Here is a 26,760-nt window from a genome sequence, read left to right on the forward strand (position 1 = left end):
CAGCAGTTAGCCGTCATTAGCGGTTTCAGTATTTTCTGCAGCTTAAACAGAGATGAGCTCATCTCTCTGTTGCTGCTGTTTGGCTCGGAGCTCGTGTTCTCCTCTTGTTCTCCAGCACACAGATGTTTGAGAGTGTAGTTTGAAGTGTCGAGTATGTGGAAGTTGCACCTTATCTTAAACTCTTCCAGTGTTTTTTAAGTTATTTTATTTTATTTTGTCAATTCTTTTTAGGATAATTGATTAATCCTCTTTCAGCTGTCAGAAATACAGTCAAAAATGAGCCCATGGTAACACCTTCAAATTGTTTGTTTCATTCCACACCAGTCTAAAATCTCCATAAATATTGAAATTACAAAAATGCAAAGATGCAGTGAAGCGTTACAAATTTTGAGAAGCTGGGGCAAGCAATCTCTCAAAAGTGGCATCAGATAATCATCTGTTTAATTGGCCAGTCAAAACATTTACTAATCTTTTCGGCATACTCAATTGTAGGTGGATGAAATCAGTGGAGGAAATGCTAACAGCAAAGGCTAAAATGTATCTTTGATGTCGACTAGCTTAGTCAACCCACCTGGTATTATAATCGAAGAGGCTTAGACAAAAATACTTCGCCTTCTCTTGACAACAACGTGTTATGAGTGTCCCAATCACCAGACGGAATGTTTGCTAAGTTAGCTAAACCACAGATAAGTTAAAACTGAACATTTCTTTATGTTTAATTTTCTATTTATCTCTTGTCATAACATTGTGCTTATTCTCTGGTTAGGTTTACGCACTTAAAACACTTGGTAAGGTTTAGAAAAACATCATGGTCTGGCTTATTGTGAAAAATAGCCAGTTTGGTCGTGACAGCAACAGATGGAAATGTCCCCAGGTGTCCTTTAAAAGATCTACTGGTGTGACTTGAACTGCGGTCAGCCATTTGGCGGCCTTGTTGGCTGTAATAATTCCACCGCCATCTCTTCCCCCTCCTGATGTGTGAGTCAGCTAATAAGCATATGATGTCACAATGCCACGTTTGGTCCAAATGTCAACCTTGGACGTATCTGTGGTTTGCAGAACTGTTAACTGCTAACATAATATCCTGGTGACTGGGCTGGTTATGAGACACTTGTCTCATGCTTGTTGTTTTTTATCATATCCTATCTCCTCATTGCTGCTCATGCTGATTGGTTCAGATATTATTGATTGTTGTAGCCTGACATGTCATGGCAGGAATGTAAGGCACTATGATCATACTGAGCATGTTTAAAAACAGATTTTTGCTTCACAGTAGCCTCAGTTGTACTTCAGGAAAATGCATTAAAGAATCCTAGAAAACTACTTCTGCTTCAGAAGGATGTTTTTTTTTCAACCCTGGCAGCATTTGTGTGTGTGTGTGTGTGTGTGTGTGTGTGTGTGTGTGTGTGTGTGTGTGTGTGTGTGTGTGTGTGTGTGTGTGTGTGTGTGTGGCTGTGTGTGTGTGTGTGTGTGTGTGTGTGGCTGTGTGGTTGTTTGTTAGTGTGTATGAGTCTTGTTTGTACCGGGCTACATACTGCAAACAGGCTTAGTGTTTTACACCAGTGACAGCCGGGAGTCACTCCCAAAACATCCATTGTGACTCTCAGTGTGTGTGTGTGTGTGTGTGTGAGAGAAACACCAGACGATCTATTGTTATGTGTTTGCTGACATGGTGCATCATGCGCGGGGTTGCTACTGTTGCTTTCCCAGCAGCACAATGAAAAAGCAACGCAGAGATGCTGAGGCCAACACTCCACGGCTTTATTTAGCTGAATGACACACACACACACATACGCACACACAGCAGACAGAGAAAGAAATGTATGTGTGCGTGTGTGTGTGTGTGTGTGTGTGTGTGTGTTTGTGTGTGTGTGTGTGTTTGTGTGTGTGTGTTGGCATCTCAAAAACACTGAGAGGAAACGGGTTCAGAAGTTTTTACAGTAAAGGAAATACTTTTTTCAGCCTGGCGAGAAGCATGAAAAAATAGTGTTGGGCATCAACGAGTTGTTTAAAAATCTGATTTGATAAAAAACAGCTTTCATTCAAACAGGTTGAGGATTAGTTTCTGGAGGTGTGGCTGCACTACAGACAAATGTAGAAAATGAATTATAAAAGCTTCATTGTTCCATATCTGTTATCTTCTGTTTTGGTTTCTGAGAGGGAACAGATGAGATTAGCTTAATGAACCATACAGCAAGATAAGAAGTCTTTATGAAAGTTACAAAGTAGACAATTATTAGTATCAGGGACAAAGACACATTATAGTTCTTTATTTCCTTATTTACACTATGTGCTTATAAAAGAGTCACAACAAGTGCTTAGGTGGAAAAACAGCCCATTCAAAGAGCAAAACACTTAAAACTACATAAACTTGCATAATGTCCAAGTTTAAGGCTTTGAACACTGTTATGAACTATATATTGCTGAATTTTAAATCTCAGTGTCTACATGATGCATCAATCATCCAAAGGCTAATGTGTAAGTCACTCAGGAGAGAAGAGAAAGGTTAGAGAGTGGGTCACTTGTCTATATGATCACTCATTGGCTCTAGGGTGGGCATATAAGCTCATATCTGCTCATATGAGCTGTCAATCAAAGCGCTGCCATCTCAAGGTCTCAGGCGTGGAGGGATGATGGTGTCTCCAAGTCTAAATTTCCCATCTCCCTCCTGTAGAAATGTCTGCCTTAGATGGCACCAAAAAATACCTTTGAAAAACTCAACAGCAATGTCTCCTCCCAGAGATCATGACCTGGTTACTCAAAATAATCCACAGACCTTATTGTAAGCATTTTTCATGGAGGAACCATTTTCTTTCTTCTGAACTAAACCTGCAACTATATCACTGCACAGAGTGAAGCTTGCATGGTGTCTATCACTTGTTTCTGCACTGTGTAACTTCAGTGAGAGGGGAGGATCACAGTGTTTTCAACACATAACATTGTTATGACGTAATGAGTTGTGTTTGTAGTCAGCACCTACATTACGTCTGACAGATTGTTACAGACCTTGGATTTGTATTTATGACAGTGGTGTTGCACTATCGGGGGAGCCAAATCACACAAAATGCCAATTTCTAAATAATAGAGAAAATCCAAATAAAATATGTATAATATGTTTTATAATAGCGGAAAGATAAGAAAAGACGATAGCATGTACAAAATTTGAACATGATGTTGTTGTGTTGATAACTGCGTCTTTGAAAAAACACAAAAAGGGTACATATTGTGCCACAATTCAAAAATAAAACAGATGTCCAGATGTTGGAATACACACGGGAATACACACAAGAACAAACAAAAAAGTCGTCCCATGTTTCTGCGGTTTCTGTCGTGACCTTCGATCATTAAAATCGTGACATACTGAACATGTAATGCGAGCTCACAGAACAGGCAGCTTCATATCACAGTTTCTGGCACACTTTGAGTCAATAGAAACTGTAGCTGTTATCAGGGTTTGGTTGGAGAACATCCCCTCCTCGCTCAGCGCCGTACGTGAGGAGGAGAAATCCAGAAAGAGAGAGAGAGAGAGAGAGAGACGATGACAAAGGAAAGCTCCATCAGAAAAAAAAACTTCCATGAATAATTCAACTCTCCCTTTGTGCGCTCTCCATTTATCTCTCAATCCTCTCTTTTTCTCCCCTCATCCCCGAGATGCTACAGACTCTGACAGCTTTATTGTAGCTGCTGGGAGCTACTCAGTGTGTGTGTGTGTGTGTGTGTGTGTGTGCATGTGTGTGTGCATGTGTGTTTCTATGCTCGTGTTGGTGTGAAGCTCAGGGCGTTTGCGATGTGTGTATACTGTCTAAGTGCTGTATAATAGAGCAATAGTGCCTTGTGTCCACCCCCCCACCACACACACACTCACACCATCACATCGCTTTAAATAGCCTGGTTAATTAGACAGGCAAATTACTGCCTGCCTGCAGCTGAGGACTGTGGGAAACGTAGGCAGCTTAAGTGTTTCCTTTATTGCAGGGATGGCAAAGGACCAGGAGTGTTTTTGGATTTCTAAAGGCAGAGGGAAAAGGGAGACAGTGTGATTATCAGAGAAGCTGCTGGATTCAAAGTTCATCTTGATTTTGGTTAGAAGAAGTAGAGAGGCGGAGGAAACACTCGCTGATTAATTCCTTTTTTAACGATGCTGCAAACAGACGGCATTGTGGGCACAGAGGGGAAAACTGAATTTGACAAACGCTTGTAAAAATATCTTGTTTTTATTGATTTACTGGTAAACTAGAAAGCATCAAGAGTGCAAACACCTCTGCCAGAGCTGCACAGTCCTCTAAATACACAGGTTATTAATAGAAAGTGTGGGTTTTTCTGTTTTTTATAGCCTGCATCTGTATCTGAAACAAAACACATGCTGTGACAATCTAATCCTGTGTGGAAGTATTAGCACTGTAAGGATGAATTGTGCAAAATGTGGTGTGACTTACAGTTTTAATTTAGCTCGTTGCTGCAGAACCATTTAAAGAGGTGGCAGGATTGCTCAGAGCAGATGTGTGTATAACTAAACCTCACGAGGAATTAAACACTATGTTGAGTCAACTTTTTCGTCCAAGGTTAAAAATGAACATCCAATCTCATTAATTAAGTGAGAATGACATTTTTATGGGTTCATCCCTTATGTTTTATTTACCAGATTTGGGGGAACCAGTGCTTAACCAGTGCCAGTGTTTGTCATGGTAATAGGATGTAGTTCCTCTTTCTTAGAGCAATTGTATCATTCATTATGAAGATCTAGTTTAGCAACTTAGCGAGTAAATACTAATACCACCATTATTATTGCTTAGCCCGCTTAGCTAGCATGCTTAAGCCTTGAAACCTGAGCCCTCAAAGTATCACCCATGATCGTTACACCAGTGAAAGTAAAATATTGACCTTGTAGGTTTCTGTTATATCAAACATAACATGTTAGCATATCTGTGGTTTGCTGAAACGTGCATAGAGCAAGTATGAGACAATGACCCAATGGGCACAGATTGTAAAGCCCCGCCTCCAAACCAACCAATCTGCAAGGTAGGAAGGAATATGTAGGAGAAAACAAAACAAAACAAACAAAAATATAAAGAAAATAATAATGTTAAAGAACTTAGTTCAGCATAAGGGACAATAACATATGATTAGGATGTTTCTACTTTTAGCTTTCTAATGAGAAATGTTATTAACAGACAAGAGATTTACAGCAGTGTTACTTTTACTGTATTTTAATTCGGCGAGTCTTAATGACCTCGGCAAGCGGATGCCAAACAACTCTTAATCCCATTGTCCTCAGGAACGAGCCGGCCAGCTGATTCTGCACAAACTGGTTTCTGCTGCTTACTCACCCTCACAAACACAAAAACACGCACAGTCATACAGTCACACAGTTTGCAGACAGGTATAGCAGCATTTACACTGTGTGGCCTGTGGGTAGTTTGAATATTTGAAACTTGTCTAACTGGCAGTGCAGCCCTCTGTCTCTCCCTTATCTCACCTGTAATACACAAACACAGTTCAGAGTGTTTGACCAACTCAGCTGGATCAACAGTTAGATCCCTGCAGGTATAATTCTTGGGTGGTGTACATTTTTTAGTGTTTGGCAAACCTAAAACGCAAGAACAAAAGTATAAAAACGCATGAAACAGCTGCACAAGCAGCAAATGTTAGCAAGTCTAGCTAACTAGCTTGCGACTTACACAAGTAGCCAAACCCAACATTAGGTTACTTATAAAGCCATAGAACATTTCTTTAGCTAACTATATTTTATTAGGTTCAATATTTGGCTACAAAAAAGCCCCCTTCATGAACAGCGCGGGTACCAGATGTGCTCGGCTTGTCAGGTCAGCTCGGGGGCCTGCGCTTACGTCTCCCAGACCCACAAAAGTTCTTGCAGGAGTGATCACTTTAAACCAAACCATGACCGTTCTTTATCCTCAAACAGGTGGCTTTTTTTTGTCACAAAACAAAAGCAGATCTTAAATAAAGTGTTCTCACATTATAGAACATAATTAGTTGTACAATGTGCACTGTGAAGAAAAACAACGCATGCAAATCTCACCAGAATTTCACAAATTTAGGATTACCATCTAGACACAACCATGTACTATTTTTGGATAGTCTACTTGTGCTGTGTTCCTCCACAGACTACCAAATGTTGACTGTCTGTGTTGAGAAAAAGATCTACAGACCATGTTAGATGCTGCTATATCAGAATTTTGGCTAACATTAGCAACTCTGTCTTAATAGCCTAAATATTGAATTTGGCCAGGATTAGACTCAAGCCACCCAAGACAAACTCATTTTCACAACAACACATTGGTCAGTCCCCAAACTGAAAGCCTTTTCCCCCGTAACATCAAAAAAGAACATAAAACAGAGTTTTTGAAAATACAAAAAAGTTTTAGCAGCCTCAGTCTTAAAGGATAACTACCGTTTTTTACAACCTGGACCTTATTTCTGGCAAAATATATGGTCATTTACTCACCCAGATAACTTTGGTGTCATTCGGCGTCGTTCGGACGAAATTAGATCCAGTGTAGCGGCGATATATCCATATAATGGGAGAGACGGGGCAGCGACACACAGCCTCTATATAACGCATTATCTGCCACGAAACTAGTTCATTTCATCAATATTTTGTTATGAAATGCTAGCGCTATTAGCCTCTGAGTCCGGCCTCGTCTATTGTCAACATCCGGGGTCTGTAGGCTGATCTACTACCTCTGACCTGGAAGATGTCGTCTCTGAGCTGCGCGCGCACCCGCGACAGCGCGGCTTGTTTACCTGTAGCTGCTACTGCTAGTTTGACCCCGGATGTTGATAACGGTCGAGCCCGGACTCAGAGGGGAATAGCGCTAGCATTTCATAACAAAATATTGATGAAATTAACTAGTTTCGTGGCAGATAATGCGTTATATAGAGGCTGTGTGTCGCTGCCCCGTCTCTCCCATTATATGGATATATCGGCGCTACACTGGATCTAATTTCGTCCGAACGACGCCGAATGACACCAAAGTTATCTGGGTGAGTAAATGATCATATATTTTGCCAGAAATAAGGTCCAGGTTGTAAAAAACGGTAGTTATCCTTTAAGCCTAGTTTATGCTTCTGCGTCGCGGCGACGGCGTAGTTACGTCGTCGACCCGACGCCGTCATTGAGCATTCGAAGTTCTGCGTCGAGGGAACGCGTTGGTCTGCAATTCACCGCCAAGCCGCGAGGGGGGGTGGGGGGTGGGGGGATTGGTTTCGGGGGGTTCTTGCTCTCTTGCACTGCAGTTGCGGTCAGAGTGGATATGCTGTGTAGCATTCTGGTCACAGTGTGGGGCTTACAAGCTACATGCTGCACAACACCAATACTCCTCCTGCCCTGCTGGGATCTCACAAAGCATGGAGTTCACAAGCAATAGGAGACAAGCATGCAAGCAGCAGAAGTAACTGGCGGTGTTGTTATACTGTTGACCGGAAAAGCAACTGCCGGAATGACGGTCTGAGCGGACCAATCCCAGTCCTTGCCATTCGCGTCTCGACGCGTCGACGTGACGCGTAGTCAGGATTTTTTGGAGGCGCACGTCAGGCTACGGCGCAGGGTCCGCGTAGGGGTCTGCGTCGCCGCGACGCAGAAGCATAAATCAAGCTTTAGTCTTCCGGGGTCATGCCTATGTTCCCACAGCCCAATGGTCCCACAGCCCTATGTTCCCACACTTTTTGGGTTAGGGAAGGGGAAGTGGTTAGGGTAGGAGCATAGGGCTGTGGGAACATAGGGCTGTGGGAACATAGGCATGCTCCCAGTCTTCCTGCGTGATATCACATACTGTATGTAGCCATCAATCAGCAGGTTTTTGTACTAAAAGAAGTCAGCTGAACTGATTAAGAGTCAGCAGGATACAGTGTTTTCAACTGATTCATGTAGCTAATGTTTGCTTAATAAGCTAGCTAGCTACAGCTGATAGAACCGGCCAGTGATAGCTGCTGTTTCAGGTGGCAAAATCAATGGCACATGCATAGAAATGAGAAGCAGCTTCTGTGTCCCTCTATCTGAAATCAAGGTTCAGATTATTTGAAAAATGAGTACTTATTTTGATGGTAAATCTGCTAATCTGCTAACTGTTAGCATTGTAAACACAGCGTACCAGCAGTAACTAAGGGGGGAAGAGAAGGGTAACTGATATGATTGGCAGTCACTTACCTCACAAGTGTGAACGTTTTAGTACAGTCAAGGCCTCCCGTCTGTGTGTGTGTGTGTGTGTGTGTGTGTGTGTGTGTGTGTTGACTCCATGACTGGTTTAATAGAACTGGTTTCTATAGGGGCCTTTGTTTGTTACTGTCGCAGTCTGCGCGTGACAAAAGCTGACTTAATGGAGTGGTGCTGAGTGGTGGAGGCTGATACACACACACAAACACACACACACTCAGACACACAACATGTAGATAAATCTAAGCGCTGTATCGTAGGCAACTGGACTTGTTTCAGTTTCTTGAAGATGTTTCACCTCTCATCCAAGAGGCTTCCTCAGTTCTAACCAGTTCTCGGTTGCCTCTTGGACGTGGATGACTGAGAACCTTCATCAACAACATATAGATGAGTTATTGATTTATTATCGAGCTTGGAGTTGATTGACAGAATATTTGGAAGCACAAGAAAGCTCTGGTCTCGCAAATTACTGAGTGATGGAAAATTTTGTTTTTTGGAATCTGAATACTCTGCATTAAAGGGTAACGCCACAAATTTCTCACAGTAAACTCTTTTCAGGCTTTGTGGGGAACTGCTGCATATGTGAAAAAAGTAGTATAAAGCCTTTTGTGGCTCCAGAGGAATCTGCCTGTAATCAGATAAATTGCCTCCATTGCCTTTACACATAAGGCAATTTATCTTACTACATGCGACTTCCTCTGAAGTCACGAAAAGCTTTATACTACTTTTTCACATATGCGTTCGTACTCCCAACACACTTTAATGTGTAAACTTGGTGGAGTTACCCTGTAATGTCATCAGGCACTGTACAATGATCTCCATTTCCAAAGGTCACTTGTCCGTATATCCCAAATAACCTATAAGAACATTAACCAATCTGCTTCTCTTATGGTTAAAGGGCCAATTCATGAAGTCACAAAATGCACATTTTGTAGGCAGTGCCACGCAGGTGGTTTTGTTTTATAAATCAACAATTTATTATATCCATCTCTTCTCTAGAAATACAGAGTGACTAGAATTTGAGTTTGTGCAGCTTATAGCACTCAAAAATTGTAAAAATTGTAAAAAAAAAAAGAAAAAAAAAAGCGCTATTTAAAGTAATGCAAACCTTTTTAAGAAACTTGTAAAAATGACTTTACTTTTTTTTTTTCTATTATGAACGCTATAGCTGATATTATCTCAAACATGGGTAAATATCTGAATGAGTGCTTGTGTAAGAGCATGTATGGAAGTAACAGCACTTTAATGACTGTGGGAACTGTTGCCGCGGTCACCATTGCCATGGTCCATTCAATGAAATGACCTTTACAACCAAACAAGGCCTTTGAGTGATGTGACCTGTGTAATCTCCATTTCACCCTTAAATGGTAATGAGCTTCATACTCTGGGTGGTCTGCTCGTTGTTTTAACACAGAAATGTGATTCATTTTGCAAGAATTTATTTTCAGATATATATTTTTGTTATGTTTTAGTCAGAGTCCACTGGGCTGAATGTTTTTAACAAGGTGAGGGAGAACACCACCAAGATTTATTTAGAAACACTTGGTCCTGACCTCGGTCTGGCTGGACACCATCACTCCAGCTACAAAACATGCTGGCAGCGAGCCCGAGACGAGAGGTGGGGCTGCAGTTTGCCGCTGGCTCGTAGCGCTGACTGATGGCTGCACCTGGTTCAAATGAGGACTTTCCCCGTCAGGGAATGATGTTGTTCTGGAGAAAAACAGGAGAACTGGCCGAGACGCCAGCGTGTCCGTCCATCTGTCTGGCAGAGGGAGTCCAGTGTTTGCATGTTGTTTAGTTTAAATACTTGAGCGTCCAGCAAATATAAGACAAAGAGAGAATCAGGCTTTATATCTCAGCTAGCTGTGCTGAGCTCTGACATGTTCAAACATGTGAAGTAATCCATAATGTCCTCTATATACTCTTACACACTGTGAAGTATCTTTTCTGTCCATAATCAGACAAAGTGTCCCTGTAGTTCCTCCACCGTCTGACGTCATGTAATGTCAGTAAACTAGCCTGTAACAGGGCCATAAAGAGAGCACAGTCAGGTACTGTGGGAGTCATCAACATATCTTCTCTCTTTGACTAATATATGAAAATAAGCTGACGAACTGCCAAAGGCCTCGACTGTTGAACGAGTCCTGTTTAACAGATTACAGCACCGAAATGTGAAAATACATGTGTTATTCGGATATAACCAATAAAAACTAGGTATAAAATACAGAATCCAGCAAAGCATCTGTCACTTTTTATCACAATTAATAAATCAAGCAAATAAATAATTGTATTTCTTCATTAATAATTCATTGTAATAATGATGTGTCAACACAGAAGACCACCATTTTTGGAGTTTCCTGATGGACAGATGCCGTTACCTTTGTTGCTAAAGTAACCCCTAACTGCTGCTAAATGTAGCTGGGATGTAACACACATTCATTGCTGTCTGCTACTGTAAAAGCTAATCAACATCCCTCAAAATCAAAGTCCCTCGGTTTTTATAGAAAATACATAAATATGCCAAAGCAAACAGTAGTCCATTATCCATTTCATGGGAACTTCAACAAACTGTTGAGTATCAGCTTCAGTTGAGACTGAAATTTGGCTTCACTCACGATACTACAAAGACTCTTCTACAAACACAAGATAGAGAAGAAACAAGAAAAATAAGATAGATTTCCTGTGAACTGATAGAAAACAGAATTCATTTCTACATTAAAAAGTAGGTATGTCAAGCATCTGAAACATGTATATAAGGATATAAGATTTTCCTTTGCTACAGTGACCTGCTATCTTCACCATGTTTGTTCTTCATAATCCATGTATGTGCTTCACCAGATTATTCCAACCCAGTTATAAAGTTAACATGCGTCAACCCAGAGCAGCCCTGCAGCTGTTTTAAGAAACCGCATTTAGAAAAGAATTCTCTACACTCGCGACCGCAGCCGCTGATGCCTTTTCCAGATGCCTGTCGATGGCCGCTCCGGCCGAGACGATTGCCCCAAACATCTGTGAAACTGAGCTCCTCTCTGTGGGTTTGTCACCTCCTCTCCTCCTTCTCTCTGCGTTTCTATCTTCGCTCCGTCTCCTCGTCTCCGGCATGTTTCTCGCCCGCTGCTTTGCATCAGTGTCGGGAGCGCAACGGAAACTTAGTAAGTCTCGGTGGATTGCAGATGGTCAGTGCAGTGAGACAAAACAAAGATGTTCCACTTTCACTCTGTTGCCGTTTAATTGCTTGTTCAACAGGGTGGAAGTTAACGGGTCTGTTCGTTACACTGGCTCCCACGCCCACTCTCCTGCTGGATATAATCGAATCAAATCAAATCAAATTGAATAGAATAAAATAGAGTAGATGATCTGTCAAGTAAAAGTAACTGTCCTTATGAAAGTAAGTAAATAAAGTACATAACAGCTAGAAGCAGGGATCGTTGGCTGACTTCACAGCTGCTTTTCTAAAACATAGTGATGCATGTTACAGTACGTTGTTTTGTGGCTTTTTTTGTTTTCTTTTTGCAAAAAAACTGTTTTTTTGTGTAAAGATAGAACATTTGACAAGATGCTTAGCTCAAGATTACTTGAAAAAAACAGAGGGATGCATAGAGAATAAAATCAAGTGAAGGAAACTGAACAGATGAAGGAAGTTAAGAAAGATTTGTCTGAAAATACAGCATAAAGATGTTCGTGGGCAGATCCGATGATGCGTGGACCTACAGTCAGAAATTTTGTTTTGTTTCAATTTGGAGAAAAATCTCCAAAATCTAACTTGTCTCATTTGCAGTAGCAGATTGGTCTGACACTATCGAAACCTGTGTAAATGTGTAAAAACAACAAGCTGTAGTCATGTAGGGGGGCAATGGGCCTGAAGTCACTGTGATAGGCTAGCTGTTTGCCTCTGCCTGCAGTCATTGTGCTAAGCTAGCTGCTTCCTGGCTTTAGCTTCGTATTTCATGGGCAAATATGCATGGTACCAAATTATCAGCACAAAGTGAAAAAGCACATTTTCCCGTACGTCAAAGTATTCCTTTAAATGTGGGATTGCCAGTATATTGATACCATTTAGTCAATTTCCTCCTTTTGAGTTTGCGTTTCTGTCCAGGATCAACTTGGCAGGCTTAGACGAGGAAAAGGAGAGGAAACAGAACACAGAAAATAACAATAGGCAGCCAGGCTGTAGGTCCAGCTACCTAATAACAGACAGGAAGAGAAACTGATTGCATTACAGTGTTTTACAGAGCCATTATTGTAATACACTGTAAACTGAGCCTTTATGGAAGCAAATACAGAAACAAGAGAAACAAGAAGACAAATACAGGTAAAACCTGGAGACTAGAATACTAATTTAGATAAGACAGACATGTATGTCGTACAAATAGATAACATTCCAAAAGTAACAGTATGATGTACTGTATACATTTGTTGCTTCAGTATGAGTAAAATTATAACATTGTGAATAAAAAATAAGGAGGGAAATCTATCAGCTGTGTGTTTCATGATGTTCAGTCAACAGGACAGATCAACAGATGCTGCAAAGCCCCTGTAGCACTTACAGTACATACAGCTCTGCCATCCATCCATAAGACACACAAACAGCTGAAAAGGTACAGTATTGTTCTGTACTATACAAGAATATTTTCTTTTTTTGCTGTTCTTGTCTTTGTCTTGTGTGGCTCATCACTGCTCCCGGGTTTTTATCTATTTCCAAGAAAACAAAAATACACACCACCTCTTCTTAACCTCGGGCCAGATGCATAAAACTCTGTAGATTTACATCTGAATCTGTGTTCACACGAATAAAGAAATATGAACTCCATTTCTACAGCCTCAATTTCCCATAAATGGATGTCGAAATGACCTTAAACATCCTTCTGTATATTGATACTTGTGCCTGTCTGCAAGGTTCTCCAACAGTATCAGATTTCTGCATCACCTGATATGATACTTAGTTTTATCTGAATATTGACTAAAATTAATATTCAGCACCAAGTCTAGTTGTGAAAGCAGAGATCTTCAAGCTGCTGCTCCTGCACACTGAAGAAAATGCAGTTAAAATGAATAAGGCAGCTTACGAGGACGAACCCTATTCACCCTGTGTTACATGACCAAGAAACAGTAAATGATTTTCACCCGAAATTATCCACTACAAGTGAAATGTCATGCTCCGGCCTCGAAGAGGGAGGATAACACTGAACTACTTTGTCATTACAGTAATATGAGCTGAACAGGAAATGTCTTTATATCGTAATTCATTCAAACCATAAACACAGCCATTCATTAAGGCCTAACAACATATGATTAAGTGCGTCAGACCAACAATAGCTGGTTTGTCTGATGAACAAAAGAAACTAATATGTTACCGTTAACAGGACAGGATATTTGTCACTTGTCACTTTGACAAAACAGGAGGATAAAACAATAAGTCACAGTCTTGTGCACGCACAAGATGTGCAGCTCCCACTCAACACTGTACGAGGATGTTGCAGATTGTAGCACAAACGCAGTGTTAGGCTGTCTGTTGTTGCATGTTGGTGTGGTTCATTTATTGACTTGTTTTCATGTAGAAGGAGCAGCATCAGGAGTGCTGAGTCAGAGGAGGGACAGACGATACAGTGTACAGTAGTAGATCAATGATTTTACACTGACATTTTGTTTTGCTAGTTTTTGATTTAATTTTACTATTTAGTTCACATACAAGTTTATATATTTTATGTAAACAGTAGTACATTGTGCTTAAAACATGCCTGTTAATACATTTATTGTTAATTATAATTTTAGTCAATGTTCATAAAATGAATCAAATGTGCTTTCCGTGTCTTTAACAGCTATTTTTGGTGGCCGTTGTGCAGAACTACAGCACAAGTTATGCACATCGTTCCTCAGATCTACACTGTCTTTGGTGAAAGAGCTACAGGGACACCTCGCAGGTGCTGCATGTAAGACTTTTAGAGTGTGAAGAAATAAGAATCTTGATTGTGCTGATCTGTTCTGCTTCATTTTAATCCTGTTAGTCATATGAACTATTCTCTGTGGGTAATCCATGCCATATCCACTGCCCTCCACTCAGTCTTCACACACCTCAAAAACACAATTGTAACAAACAGTTACATCAGGATCAACCGTTTCTTTTTATGTTATGTAGCTAAAAAAGACTCAAACTCAATTTTGTTTTGCAGTGCTGGCGTTAAAAGATGAATAAATGTAACCTCGTTATTTAGCTCACACGTGTGATCAATCAGATTTTGTTTTTGTAAAGTCAGGATTTGAACTGGAGCTGATCCTGCCATTCCTAAAGCGTTGTATTGATCCCTGAGATGAATATGAATGACCCCGATCAGCAAATACACGACACACAAGACGTCGTCAATTAGATAGACAGGTTTTCTGTGTCGGTTTGATGGACGTGATGAATAAAACATCACATTGTTGCTCATGCTGACGGTATACATGATGTCTCCCTAAGCAGACTTGGCTTAAGTCCAGAGTATTTGTGGCACATGACCCCATCAGCTTGTATAGAAATGAGCAGTGTGCACACGAGAGGGGGAGATGTATTGGAGTGATTCAATACAACTGTACACTCTATGGCTGTGTTATTTCTGTTATAAGAGCGTACAGTCATTTGTTCACACCTTTAAACTGGTACAATATTCTCTCCACCTCTGCACGTATCCTGCATGGCCACATTTCACACTGCGGCAGATGTTTCCTGTTTCACTGTGTGGGTGAAATACATGTTTCTCTTGGAATATGAGCAACAGATGGTGAGAGCAGAACAGGAAAAAAGAAAGGTGTGTTGATAGATAACAGACTGAGTCACGCCGTCATGCAGAGAGGGGTGCATTTTTGAGCTGCCTGTCTGATCACATGTCTTTGATACTTAAGATATATAAAGGGATCACACAGAGCGGAGACTTTGAGTTTTTTTCAGAGGTTCTTCTGAGGGAGTGGAGTGACGAGAACTTAATAATATCTATGGTGACTCAATGACTTATTGTAATGCTAAGAGCTTATCTTCAGTTTCATATTCAGTGTGTGTAATATATTTTGTGTTCAGTATATTTATATAATTAACTACTTTTCACTATTCTGTCAGTGTTATAGTCACCTATTTATCAATAACATTTGTTAGCCGGATGCAACATGATTGTGTTATAATGTGAACTACTGGGTAGGCTTTGGTCTTATTGACAAACTGTATGGCTAGTTAAAGAACCACTGTAGCTAGTGAGCTAGCTGCTAGCTAGCTGGACACACACTACCATTAATCGTCTAAGCTTACTAACTTGCTAAGTGTCAGCTAGTTTGGTTACTAATGAGACATATGGTATATACTTATTATTTATCAAACATATTCGTTAGCCAGACTAGAACTGGTTTTCCAACTTGAATACGGTCCAATCCAATATTGCATTTCACTTTGTTTTAAATGGGTTTGGCTTGATATGAAGGCTAGTGGCAAAGAAAAAATCATATTGAAAACTGTTTCCAGATTGACCAGTTACCATTTTTTACGCAATGAGCAACACACATTAAATTTATCTCACCTCCACTGTATTGGAGTGAAGAGGGATAAAACTATTTGCATGTCTTCAACCAAACGTAAGACAAGACGATGCTTTTTCTCCTTCTCTCTATATTACCCCCTACTGTAGTTTACTTTATCCCCCTGCCTAATTTAGTATGCCACAGGTGTCTTAGTGAGGAAAAGCTGATTATTCATTCCATCCAGAACCTCCTTTCTCCCCATACACTAACTTTCTCAGCACTTATGACGTTAAAAGTTTTACTCACTTATCTTACTAAGAAGCGTGGTCCACTGATGATAATCTGAGCTACTTAAATCTTCCTTGCTCGAAGATATTTTCACTTCCCTGAGAAATCAGTGGGATAAAGATTAGGAGGGTCTGATACACTCTGACACTGGGAGAATCGTCCGTGCTTTTGTGTTTAAGATTAAAAGTGAGTGAATGAATGGAGACAGAGAGCAGGTGCTGACCTCGAGCCGCAGGTCAAACATACAGTCCATCATCACATAACATCACATAAGGTCACATTCTTCCTTCATCTCCGCTGCCCCCTTTATCCCATTTTTTTGTACATTTTCTACCTTTTCATCAGCTTTTCGTTTTATATCTTTGCTTCGTCTCCATCGTGTTCCATCCATTTTTATTATCCGGCACACCCGCTGTACTGTACGTTCATGTTGATTACTATTCACCACCACCATCTCAGGCCTCCGTCTCTCTTTCTGTATGTCCCTCTTCTTGAAACAAACAGTATTTTGAAGCCTGACTCCAGCTGAGTATAGATTTGATGATTAAAAAGGTGGCCATCCACCAGTGACGACAATAAATTCAACGCCCTTTAGACGCACACGCAGATGATGATGATAAATCATGGTGAGTGGCCTGAGGCTGAGCAGCACTCCTGCTCATGAACATGTGATAAAATACAAAGTCAAGAGGTCACTTCTCGCTCCTCTCAGCTCTTTGACGTAATTAACATTTCAGTGGAGAATCTCTTTGTAGAAACACAGGGAAGATTAAAGCAACAGACAGTTAGGATTTGACACACACGCTAAGATAGTCAATGTTTGCTAACATGCTTACAATTGCAATGGCAACACGCTGATGTTTCGAAGGTATGTTCACTGTGTTGGCTTGCTAACACTTGCTAATTACTGTGTCCAAATTAAAAGTTTGAGGTTAAAAAAATCAACAAAAGTGATTACGTTCCATCCTCGGTATTTCACTCAAAACCACAAAAGTCAACCCCATGGTGGCACAAGAGGAAAAGTCAGAGGCTGATAAAAGTCATTCAGATTCTTCCTCTGAGCACCACGATATGTCTGTACTAAATTTACCGGCAATCCAGCCAATGGTTGTTGAGATATTTCAGCCTGGACCAAAGCTATTGGAGTAGTGCGTCAATGCGGTTGCCATATTGGCGCAGGGAAGCCAGGCCTCCTCCAAAAAAAACAACTTATCAGCTTTAAAATGTTGTTCCCTGTCGCTTGATTCTAGCATTTCTTTTGTTAGAACATCCAAAAGCAACATTAAATTCTGTCATTTTCTCCCATTAGAAGGGTCAGAAACCCAGAGCAAGACGGCAGCACCTCTTGCTATCAGCCCAGATAGAAAACTACGTCTTCCCTTTATTACAGGATCAGTTCTGGGGTTATTGAGAGTGTTTGACTCAAGTTAAGTCCTTGAGAACAAATCATTTCCCTGTACAAGTTTTCACCTCGCCGCTTCCTCTTTTTGATGAATTCAGACCGCAGCCAGCTTCCCTTTTCCAAATCGTTTCATTCTGTGCAGGTTTGTACTAAACGAAGGCTCATGAACATATTGTCTTTGTGATTAAGTGCTGAGTGTGCCGAGCTGCCTCTTCAGATGTCCGTTATCACATGTTTGCTTGCCTTAGGAGTTCCCAATGTTTTGTCTTTACACTTTGTTTGCACCAGTCGGACTTTTTTGCTTTTCACAAACTTAGAGATTTAGTAATCTGCTTCAAACTGTTACTGTAAGTAAGATAAGGAGTGAATCACACTGACTTCCTGAATGTTATCATCACTTATTTAAAAAACTGACAGATGAGAGGGGATTGTTGTGGTCGGAGTAAGAGACAAAATAGTTGATAAGTACGTAGGCGGACGAGGACATCAAACCCGCCTGTGATTCTCATCTCTGACTGCGTGAAATGCAAAGAAGCAAATGATGAAAGACGATGATCTCAGTGGCTGTTTATCAGAACATGACAGAGGAAATGAAGCTTCCAGTTACCAGTAATGACCAGTAAATAAAAAATGTCTAAATTAAGACACTGGCAGCAGGGAAACTGGCGCGGTTCTTTGTCAGTACAGATTTGTAACAATCAGTGTGGCTTCTGGCTGTGACCTCTGAGTGTGTGACTGACAGTGATGATATCACAGTCACAGATACAGGAAGTGGTAGGGTTATCTGGTGAAGTTGGTTTCCTGTTGTGGTTTCTCACTTCTGCTGTCTATTTCGGTTCAGTGAAGACAAAGACTTCCACATCTTCTCACCAGTGCTGAAAGTTTCTTTGGTGTAAGTAAGTAAGGGAACAAATACAACAATGGAATAATATTTAATTATAAGTAGAGGTCCTTTGTTCAAAAAAGTGCAGAGGTATTAGCAGCAAAATGTGCTTAATGGATTAAAAGTAGAAGTGCTTTTTAAATAAAAGACTTGACTCAGCATTTGCCTGTCTTGACTCTGGATTTGACTCAGAACTCGCCTGTCTTCATTTGGGACTTGACTCTGGACTTTTGTTTGAAGGTGCCTATTTAGGATTATTTTAGTTTGTTTGTTGTTGTTTACATGTTTCCATAATCCTCTGTGTACAGTTAGATGAGCTGACTGATTAAAGCCTTTTATTCATTACTCACACATGATGTCAGCGCAGCACTCACACCCACAAATTCAGAAACAGTGACTAATGTGTTTATAAGAAGCGAGGGCTCCTGTTGTACACCCTGTCTGGGAGAGGAGGTGGGAGGCCGACATGACTAACCACGCTGCTGTATCACTGCTATTTCTGTAGCTGTGATCACCCCCACTGTATTCCTGACATTTCACATGTATCTGCCTGATATTTGGTGACCTTTCAGAGTCACTGACAGTCGTGTGTTAATAAAGAGATGGTGTTTACATAGATGGAGCACTCAGCGGCTCATTTATACAGACACACCATTACCCCGAGCGACACATAGTCAACACAAACACACACGCACACACAGAAAGGAAACCAGTATTTGCTGATTATGTTTTTGTGTGTCCACAGGAAGGACGCACGTTATCAGTTACGTAGGACTGCAGACAATGGCTCATCCATCCCGCACATATAGATCGGATGTGTGTGTTCAGGCTTGTGCGTGTGTGTTTGAACTGAGGTAAGTAAGAAATACTGCCTTAAAAAGTAATTAAAAATCACAGTAAGTTAGTTTCAGATTAGCCTGTTTTTCTTTTTTGGGGGCGAGAACAGACTTTCCTGTGTTTTCCAAATTTTGTCCTGCAGAAGATCTTGTTTGATTTCAAATATCATCATATACAGTGAGTTGGTTTGTATTAGACAATGGTTAAAGTTATCCCATTGACAGATTTGTTTTGCTTGTTTTTAATAAAGAAATACAGATTTTAGGATAGATTTAAGGGACCGGTTATGGTGCTACTTTTTGAAATGTGTTGGTGTAAGAGGGAAATAGAACAACAGACTTTTGTACTGATTCAATATTCAGGATGCAGAGCTGTGTGTGCGTGTGTGTGTGTGTGTGTGTGTGTGTGTGTGTGTGTGGACTTGGCAGTGCTGCGTGGCATTCAGCACCTGCTGGCTAGAACTGATTTAAGAGACAATGTGACAACAGAAAACACAAATAATCCTCCTCCTCTCTCTCACACTTTCTGTCATAAATGATTGATTAAACGTTGATTCTAGTGAGTTTGTAGTTGTGCGAGGCAAGGCAGGTTTATTTATATAATTACATAGCACCAATTTAGACATAAGACAATTGAACGTGCTTTACAAAGCCATAGAAATTCCATTAAAAACAAGACATTTAGAGAACATTGAAATTGCATTTAAAAGAAACAAAACTAAAATTAAAGATTAAAGAGAAACGGCATTTATAAGACAAACAAGAAACAAAAACCAGCCAATAAATAGTAATATATTAAAGAAATGGATGTCTGATTAATTGAAACATACTGAGCAAAATGGTTTCAGAAATACATGCATGATGCCTTGATTGTAGGCTATGAATAGGAAAATTATTACTTATATTGTTTTTAGAATGATAATCCTCAAGCTAACAACCAAACATGTATAACTTAGATTAGTATGATATAAGTTTTAAAAATGTTTTTACTTTTAATGGCTTTATTAACAGGACAGCTTGAGAGATGACAGGGTCGCATACTCTACCAACTGAGCTACTGGGGCACCTGAGATTAGTATATTTATCATATAGTATAAAGTTATAAAAAAAATGATGCCTATCTAAAGAAGAGAACAAACTGTAATTGCACTATTTCAGACCGTATAGACCAAAACAAGTTAATGTGCCCTGACCTTTCCAACAAATCTTTCTGACAACATATTAAAATACAATAATATCATCATTAGATAAATGAAAAACGCACAAATAATAACTGGTAGATTCCCGAACTTCATTTTCTTTTTCTTTATTTTGTTGTAGTCTTTCTAATATCATTTTAAGTGAATGTGAAAAACATTCCTTGAGATTTTAAAAGTATTTCTAGTAGGTTTTGTATAAGCTTATAGCTCCTGCCTCTCTTGGAAAAGCTTTTGTTCACTTTAAATTCATCTGATTAAAAGTTGGTAGAAGTGTATTTGTGAACATGTGACATCTTTTACAATAATTGTATTGTATGTTATATAAAAAAAATAAAAAATAAATACACAACTTGTAGAATTCTTTCAGAATTTTCTTAGAATAAAACCCTTGGTTTACTTGACTTTAATAAAGCCAATGGTATAGAGTAACTGGAGTCATAATTAACACATATTGACGTAATGCTGCTTACTAGGCTCCTTGATGTACTATTTTTATCCCTGCTGAGAAAAGCAGCGTCATGAATCACATTTATTGGCCCTCAAACGGTTAACAGGTTTGCGCGTGCACACGCATCCATCCTGAGTGCATCGGGAGCGCGCAGAGGCGCACCGGGAACGCGAAGCAGACACAGATCAGGCAGACAGCAGGTCGGTCGGTGAGCAGAGAGACGGACCGCACCGAGTACTGGCGAGAAAACAGCAGACCTGAACCTTCGCCTTCGCCTTCTTCTCCTGTGGACTAACCTTACGGGAAGTTTTATTCAACAGCACGGACGGACCGAGAGGGTCACAAAGGCTGTCCACAATGTCGGGGAGCAGGGAGGAGGAGAGGAGGAAACTGGCCGACATCATCAACCACTGGAACGCCAACCGGCTCGACCTGTTCGAGATCAGCCGGCCCACAGAGGTAGGAGACCACCCCGGAGTAGCAGGAGAGGCCGCGGTCCCGCCGGGCCTCTCCTGGGTGAATGGGAGACCGTAAAGCTACCACCGGCTGACACTTGGCTAAGAAACGTTGAAAGCCAAGCTGTTGTGGGCAGCGTGGTTTACTTGGTTTACTCGGTGGTAAGTCCCCGTACGTGCATGGAGAGAATGAATGCCAAACTCCATTGAAAAATCTTGCGATTTTACTTTGTCGTAATATACACAACACAATGCCTTTACATCAAATACACCTTAGAGCTTTTATGCTACTCAACAAGCTAATTAAATACGTGTCCACATATCTACACCATGTTTGGGTTAAATAATTTATTCCAGAGACATTTCACACAAACGTAACGTTAGCTAGCTGCTAGCTACCGCCCACAACTGTATATTTGGGAAGTAGCTAGATTTATAGAAGGAATAATTATCAAAGTTGACAGTTTACAAAACCAACTTGTGCTTTGTGTATAATAAGTATGCCGAATTTCAAGTGAAAATCAATGATTTATGAATATCTTGAGGTGAAATGTGTACGTGTGCGATAAGAGAGGCAGCACTGAATTGCCAGATTTTGAATGGAGTTTGGCGTGTTGTCTCCAATACAAGAGGGAACGGCACGTATCGGGGTTAGCTAGCTAGTTAGCAAGCACATTACCTGTAGAGCAAACATGAACCCTGACATTGTGTTACACAGAAGCAGCTTGCAAGTCCCATAAGCAGCACCCCTGTTTAATACATACTATTGGTTTTTGAATGAGGAAGCAAAGTTGTAATAAATCCAGCTATGCCAGTGTTAGCGGTGTGCATTGGTCGTGAAGCGGACTTGCAGCAGTGCCTGGCTGCAATGGCTGACAAACCCAGTAACACGGTGAGGTTGTTTGATACGCAGGGCAAATGGATAAAAGCTTAAAGTATTAGCAACAAGCTGGGTGTAAATGCTAACACCAGGTAGGGCGCTCAAAGCTCGGATGCTACAAGCCAAAACAACACAGTCAGTGTCCCTGTCAGTGCCATACACACTATGTCATGTCGTCCTGCATTGTCCTCACAGGAGCTAGCTTGATGCTTGCTGCCTGTTTGACCAGCAATAATTTGACCCTGCAACATATTGAGGAGCTGTGCTGTAATTAAATCTGCCGTCTGGACCCAGGTTGTGGTTGTTTACTAACAACGTGACAGGATAAGGAACTCCTCCCTGCAGGCTTCATGAAACTAGCTAGCTACTAGAGAACTGCAAGGGCTGGGTGATGAATCTAGTCCTTAAGGAGTTAGTCAATATCCATCTAACCTTAACCCTTAACTGGTGCATCTCATGCCTAAGTAGTTTTGATTTATTGCTGTGTGTCTGATTGCGTCAGCTGCAGTGTTTTTAGGCGGGTAGCCCACCCCCCACCTCTCCTTGGATAAGGGTGTAGGGGGGCCACAGGGTCCCCTCTCCTCGTCTTGAGCCGATTAATTTATCAGGATTGAAGCTGGCCAGCCGTTGGCCAGGGTTGTGTACTGCTCACACAACCTCTCCATTCAGAGAGGAATGATTAACCCAGTCCAGAAGTTCTCAAGCCCGTAATTCTCACTGTACAAGGAGCAGTGCTGCTGGAGACTGCTCAGAGTTTAGTCCAGTTGAACATGATTAAATGTAAGCAGATGCATGGCCATCCTTGCCACGCCACACCACACCCTCCCCATATGTCAGCTGGTAGAGCCCCCAAGCTGCACAAGTGTCCTTCACACTGTCTGGACTGCTCCAGTGTAGCATGTGCATGAAATATGCTGCATTTGTAATAAAACTACAGTACGATCTGTGATTCACACTGATTTTAGATTTGATTTGCCACAAACAACCAGCATGTTTGATCATTTATTTGATATGTTTAATTTTGGAATTTCTGACCAAAATACTGCTGAGACCAGTGAGATCATTCGTGTGATTAGATTAGCCGTGGATGACTGATTAGTCTGGAGCAAAGGTTCTCAAACTTTTTAATCTTGCAACCCAAACTGAATAAGTCCTGCTGTGGGACTTACAGAGGGGCTCATTATAACATAACAGGTACTTGTGTCACGTGGGGACTCGCTGCAGGCAAAGATGGGGGGGTTTATTTTTTTTTTGTAGAATTCAATAAACAGTAGGCTTGAAAGATGTGGCACAATAGATGTAGTGGAATTCGGATGCAATCACACCAACAGTTTGTTTTATTTGGATTAAAAGGTTGTGGGAAAGTTTACTTTGCTTCACTTTTGTATTAGGTTGTCTCTGTTCACACTGCTCCAGAAAGAGGGCAGAAAAGATTATTAGAGATTGGATCAATTAGATGGGGTTGGTTTAACAGTTGTGATCATACACAATCAGCATTTAATTGCTGCATCCAGGTCAGACAATTGCTTTTCAGAATATGGTGGCATAGCTACATTTCACCTAAAAATAATAGTCTCAGTCCCGTTTGAGGAGAAGCACTGAGCCTTTTTTAGGATTGTGAGCGCAGTCTGCAGCATCCGCAGGAGTCTTCCCCAAAACACAAGGTTTCATGTATATAAGACTTTGGATTTTGACAGCTGTTATCCAGCAGTTCCTTGTGCATAACAGAAAAGTTGTTGTCAAGATTCTCCTGAATATAACTTTAAATATAGAACACAGTAGATCCAAAGTGACATTTCAGGAACCGGTGGGCAGAATTCAAAATCGAGTTTCCGAGGGAAATCTTGTTTTTGATACCCAACTGTGAGTATATGTGTGATATGTGAGTGGGGAACATATCTGAACATTAGCAGTACATACTGACACACATTGTCCAGGACAAGTAGATCTTGTATACAGTGCAAGATAAATGATGGAGAATAGATGATTAGTATCACCTTACATTCACTCACTGTCCACTATCTAGAGATACAATTAGGCATAAAGAAGTGATTGAGATAGTGTTGTAATAAGCAGGTAGGACTGTTTTATACAGTAATTACATGTAACATTGTCCTCAATCAGGCAGGTCTGACGTATATTGTGTGAACACTTTCCCTGGCAGAAGCCGTTTGAGGTGTAGTTAAATAATGAGGTCACTTCCTGTAGAAGTGTGACTTTTCTTGGATTAGTGAAGTGAAGCCGGCATAGAAATGCCCTTCACCTGAATTCTTTCTGACTCGACTGGTTTCAAAAAGAAGTCCAATTGTATGTAAGCTTATGAGAAAATGACGCTACTTCTTACTCGATTTATTACGTCAGTAAACAGTTTCCTATTGAGTTTATGGTCTCAATCATTCCTTTCAAGTTGTCTTCAATAAAGCGTGATTTTGTAAGTTATAGTCCGATTTAGACTAAAATTGATGATAAAGCAGGGTATGATTTAGGGCTACCTTGTGATCCAATCAGGATATCCTCCCCAGCTCCATCCTCTTTTCCAAATATGGTCACTTCTGGCTTAAATAAACCAAGATGGTGTCGTCGTAATGCTAAACTCGAGTCTACAAAACGTGAGTCTGCAAACCAATGGGTGGCATGACGGTGAGAGTATGCCTGGCGCTAATTGAAGTTATCTTTATTCCACTTTTCTTCTTAGCACCTCCATAGCTGCTTCCGATTTAAAATGGGATCAGCAGGGTTTTTGTCCATCCAGTTCTTGATTGATCCTGCCGTGCACAAGGTCTTCACCACAATCAATCCCACTGAACACAGACCCTGCAAAATCTCTGCAGGCTGCCAAATATTAGCATTATGAGGTTATACATGAAGTTGTTAACTTTACTTACATTTACAATGTGGTTTGCGTGTCAGCTTGTAGATAGAGAAACCAATAGCAAAGTGTCTGCAGGAGCTTGAACGATGAACAGTTTTGGATCTAAATATAAGAGTTTTAAAAGAATGAATTCTTAAAATAGACTTTAGAGCTTTTAAGTTGCATTAATAATATGTCCTGTTATATAGTTTCACTTCCAGTTGTCCACAGTTACTCCCACGCTTGGAAGACAGAACCAGGTTGACTCAGCCTGACAGATATTTTCTTTTTATCGACTCTGCTCAGCTGAACAGACCCAAACATCTTGTCTTTAAATGTACTCTGTCCTGATACTTCCTCAACCTTGTGTTGCTTATTTATAGATTCACGACTTTTGATTGTCAGGCATGTTCTTGGTTCTGTTTTTCACACTTCAGTTCTGGTTTTTCTGGTTGTTGAAATGCTAGCAGCTTTAACCCAGGTCTTAAAATGTCTTGAATTTGTGTCACTGTAACCTGCAGGTCACATAGTAAAAAAAATTAGTGCAAGGCGTGACAAAATGACACGAGTCACATGTGAGAGGGAAGTGTGCAACTGCAGTGCACATTGAAAAACTGAATAGGTGTGGAGGAAGATCTCCCACACCTTTTGCCTTAGTTGAATGGACTAAATCTACAATGAAAAGGCTGAATATAAGGGGAATTCAGGACAGGATGTAGTTTATAGGTGGAGAACTCTTCGGTTAAAAATACAACCAGCACGTCTCAATACATTCCTCAGCTCCATTATGTCTTGCGTGACTGTATAGGATGACAGTGTGGTGATGTATTGTGACATTTTCAGTTGGGCATCTTTACTGTGGCCCTGGGAGGTGGGAGGTGGAGGTGGAAAGACTGAGAGACAGGGTTGGTTTGTAACCCAGTAGAGTAGCGGTACTGGATTGTTTCCTTTGCTCCATATGAGGGGGGCAAACCCAGTAGGATGGCAGACAATGAAAGCAGTTATTTTTCTTTTTTCATGGGTTTTGCAGGTCCTCAAAGCCTTAAAAAGTCTTAAGAATAATCAAAATTATAGGCCTTAAAATGTGTGTTTTGAAAGGTCTCGAAGTCAATGTTACTTTTATAAAATTAGAATAACTGAAGCCTCTCTTCTAAATGTGTTTTTGGAAAAAAATTGTATTGATCACTCTGTAGCAAAACTGCAAAACCAAACCAACATATTGCAAAGTGTGCAGCCCGGCCAGAAATGATGGGAGCACAACCAGTTAGTGGGTTGTGATGCTAACATGGCGTTGAATGTGAAAAGATGTGTTTATTTTGCAAGTAAATCTCAGATTTTGGTTTTCATTCATATCCTTCATACATTTGCCAGTATGGGCATGAAAAAGGCATTCAATTTAACTCAATCTGGTCTTATAAAGGTCTTTGAAAATCTTATTATTAATTTATTGAAACCTGAATAAAGTTGTGCATTGCAGTGTGCATTTCAGGTTCCCCCTCTCACTGTAGTCACGATATACTCAACCACAAACACATCAACTATTTATTTTCTGACAGGCTGAATTTGGTGTGAAAGGTACTTACTACCAGGAAGCTCATATCCACCTTCTTACCAACTTCCTATGGGACCTGAATCCGACATGCAAGCAGACTGACTGTGACATCAGCGGCCACTCCCTCTGTTTCCCTGCCGCACGGGAAGCAGGAAAAAGGAAGTGTGTGTTGTGTGGAGATAGTGTGTTTCCTTTGGTCTAGGTGGAATGATTGGGTTGTTTTCAGGGTGATGTTTGGTCAGATTTTCTTTTATTTCACCAGATTCATGTTTCCCGGAGAAACCCTTTTCAATGGTATTGTTGTTGGTATA

The 26,760-nt window shown here is 40.7% G+C and overlaps 1 protein-coding gene across 14 annotated transcripts in view; it reads left to right on the plus strand.

Moving 5' to 3' along the window:
• The first annotated feature begins 20,879 nt into the window (after positions 1 to 20,879).
• The window catches only part of afdna (afadin, adherens junction formation factor a), a 112,757-nt gene continuing 106,876 nt past the window's right edge, over positions 20,880 to 26,760 (plus strand). For all 14 annotated transcript variants that reach the window (XM_084377953.1, XM_084377966.1, XM_084377963.1 and 11 more), the window contains exon 1: positions 20,880 to 21,170. In XM_084377953.1, the coding sequence (XP_084234079.1) occupies positions 21,069 to 21,170 (102 nt within the window). In that variant the 5' untranslated portion in view covers positions 20,880 to 21,068. The remainder of the gene's footprint in view (positions 21,171 to 26,760) is intronic.

This window comes from Pagrus pagrus, assembly GCF_965226575.1.
Source record: "Pagrus pagrus genome assembly, chromosome: 16".
Lineage (NCBI taxonomy): Eukaryota > Metazoa > Chordata > Actinopteri > Spariformes > Sparidae > Pagrus > Pagrus pagrus.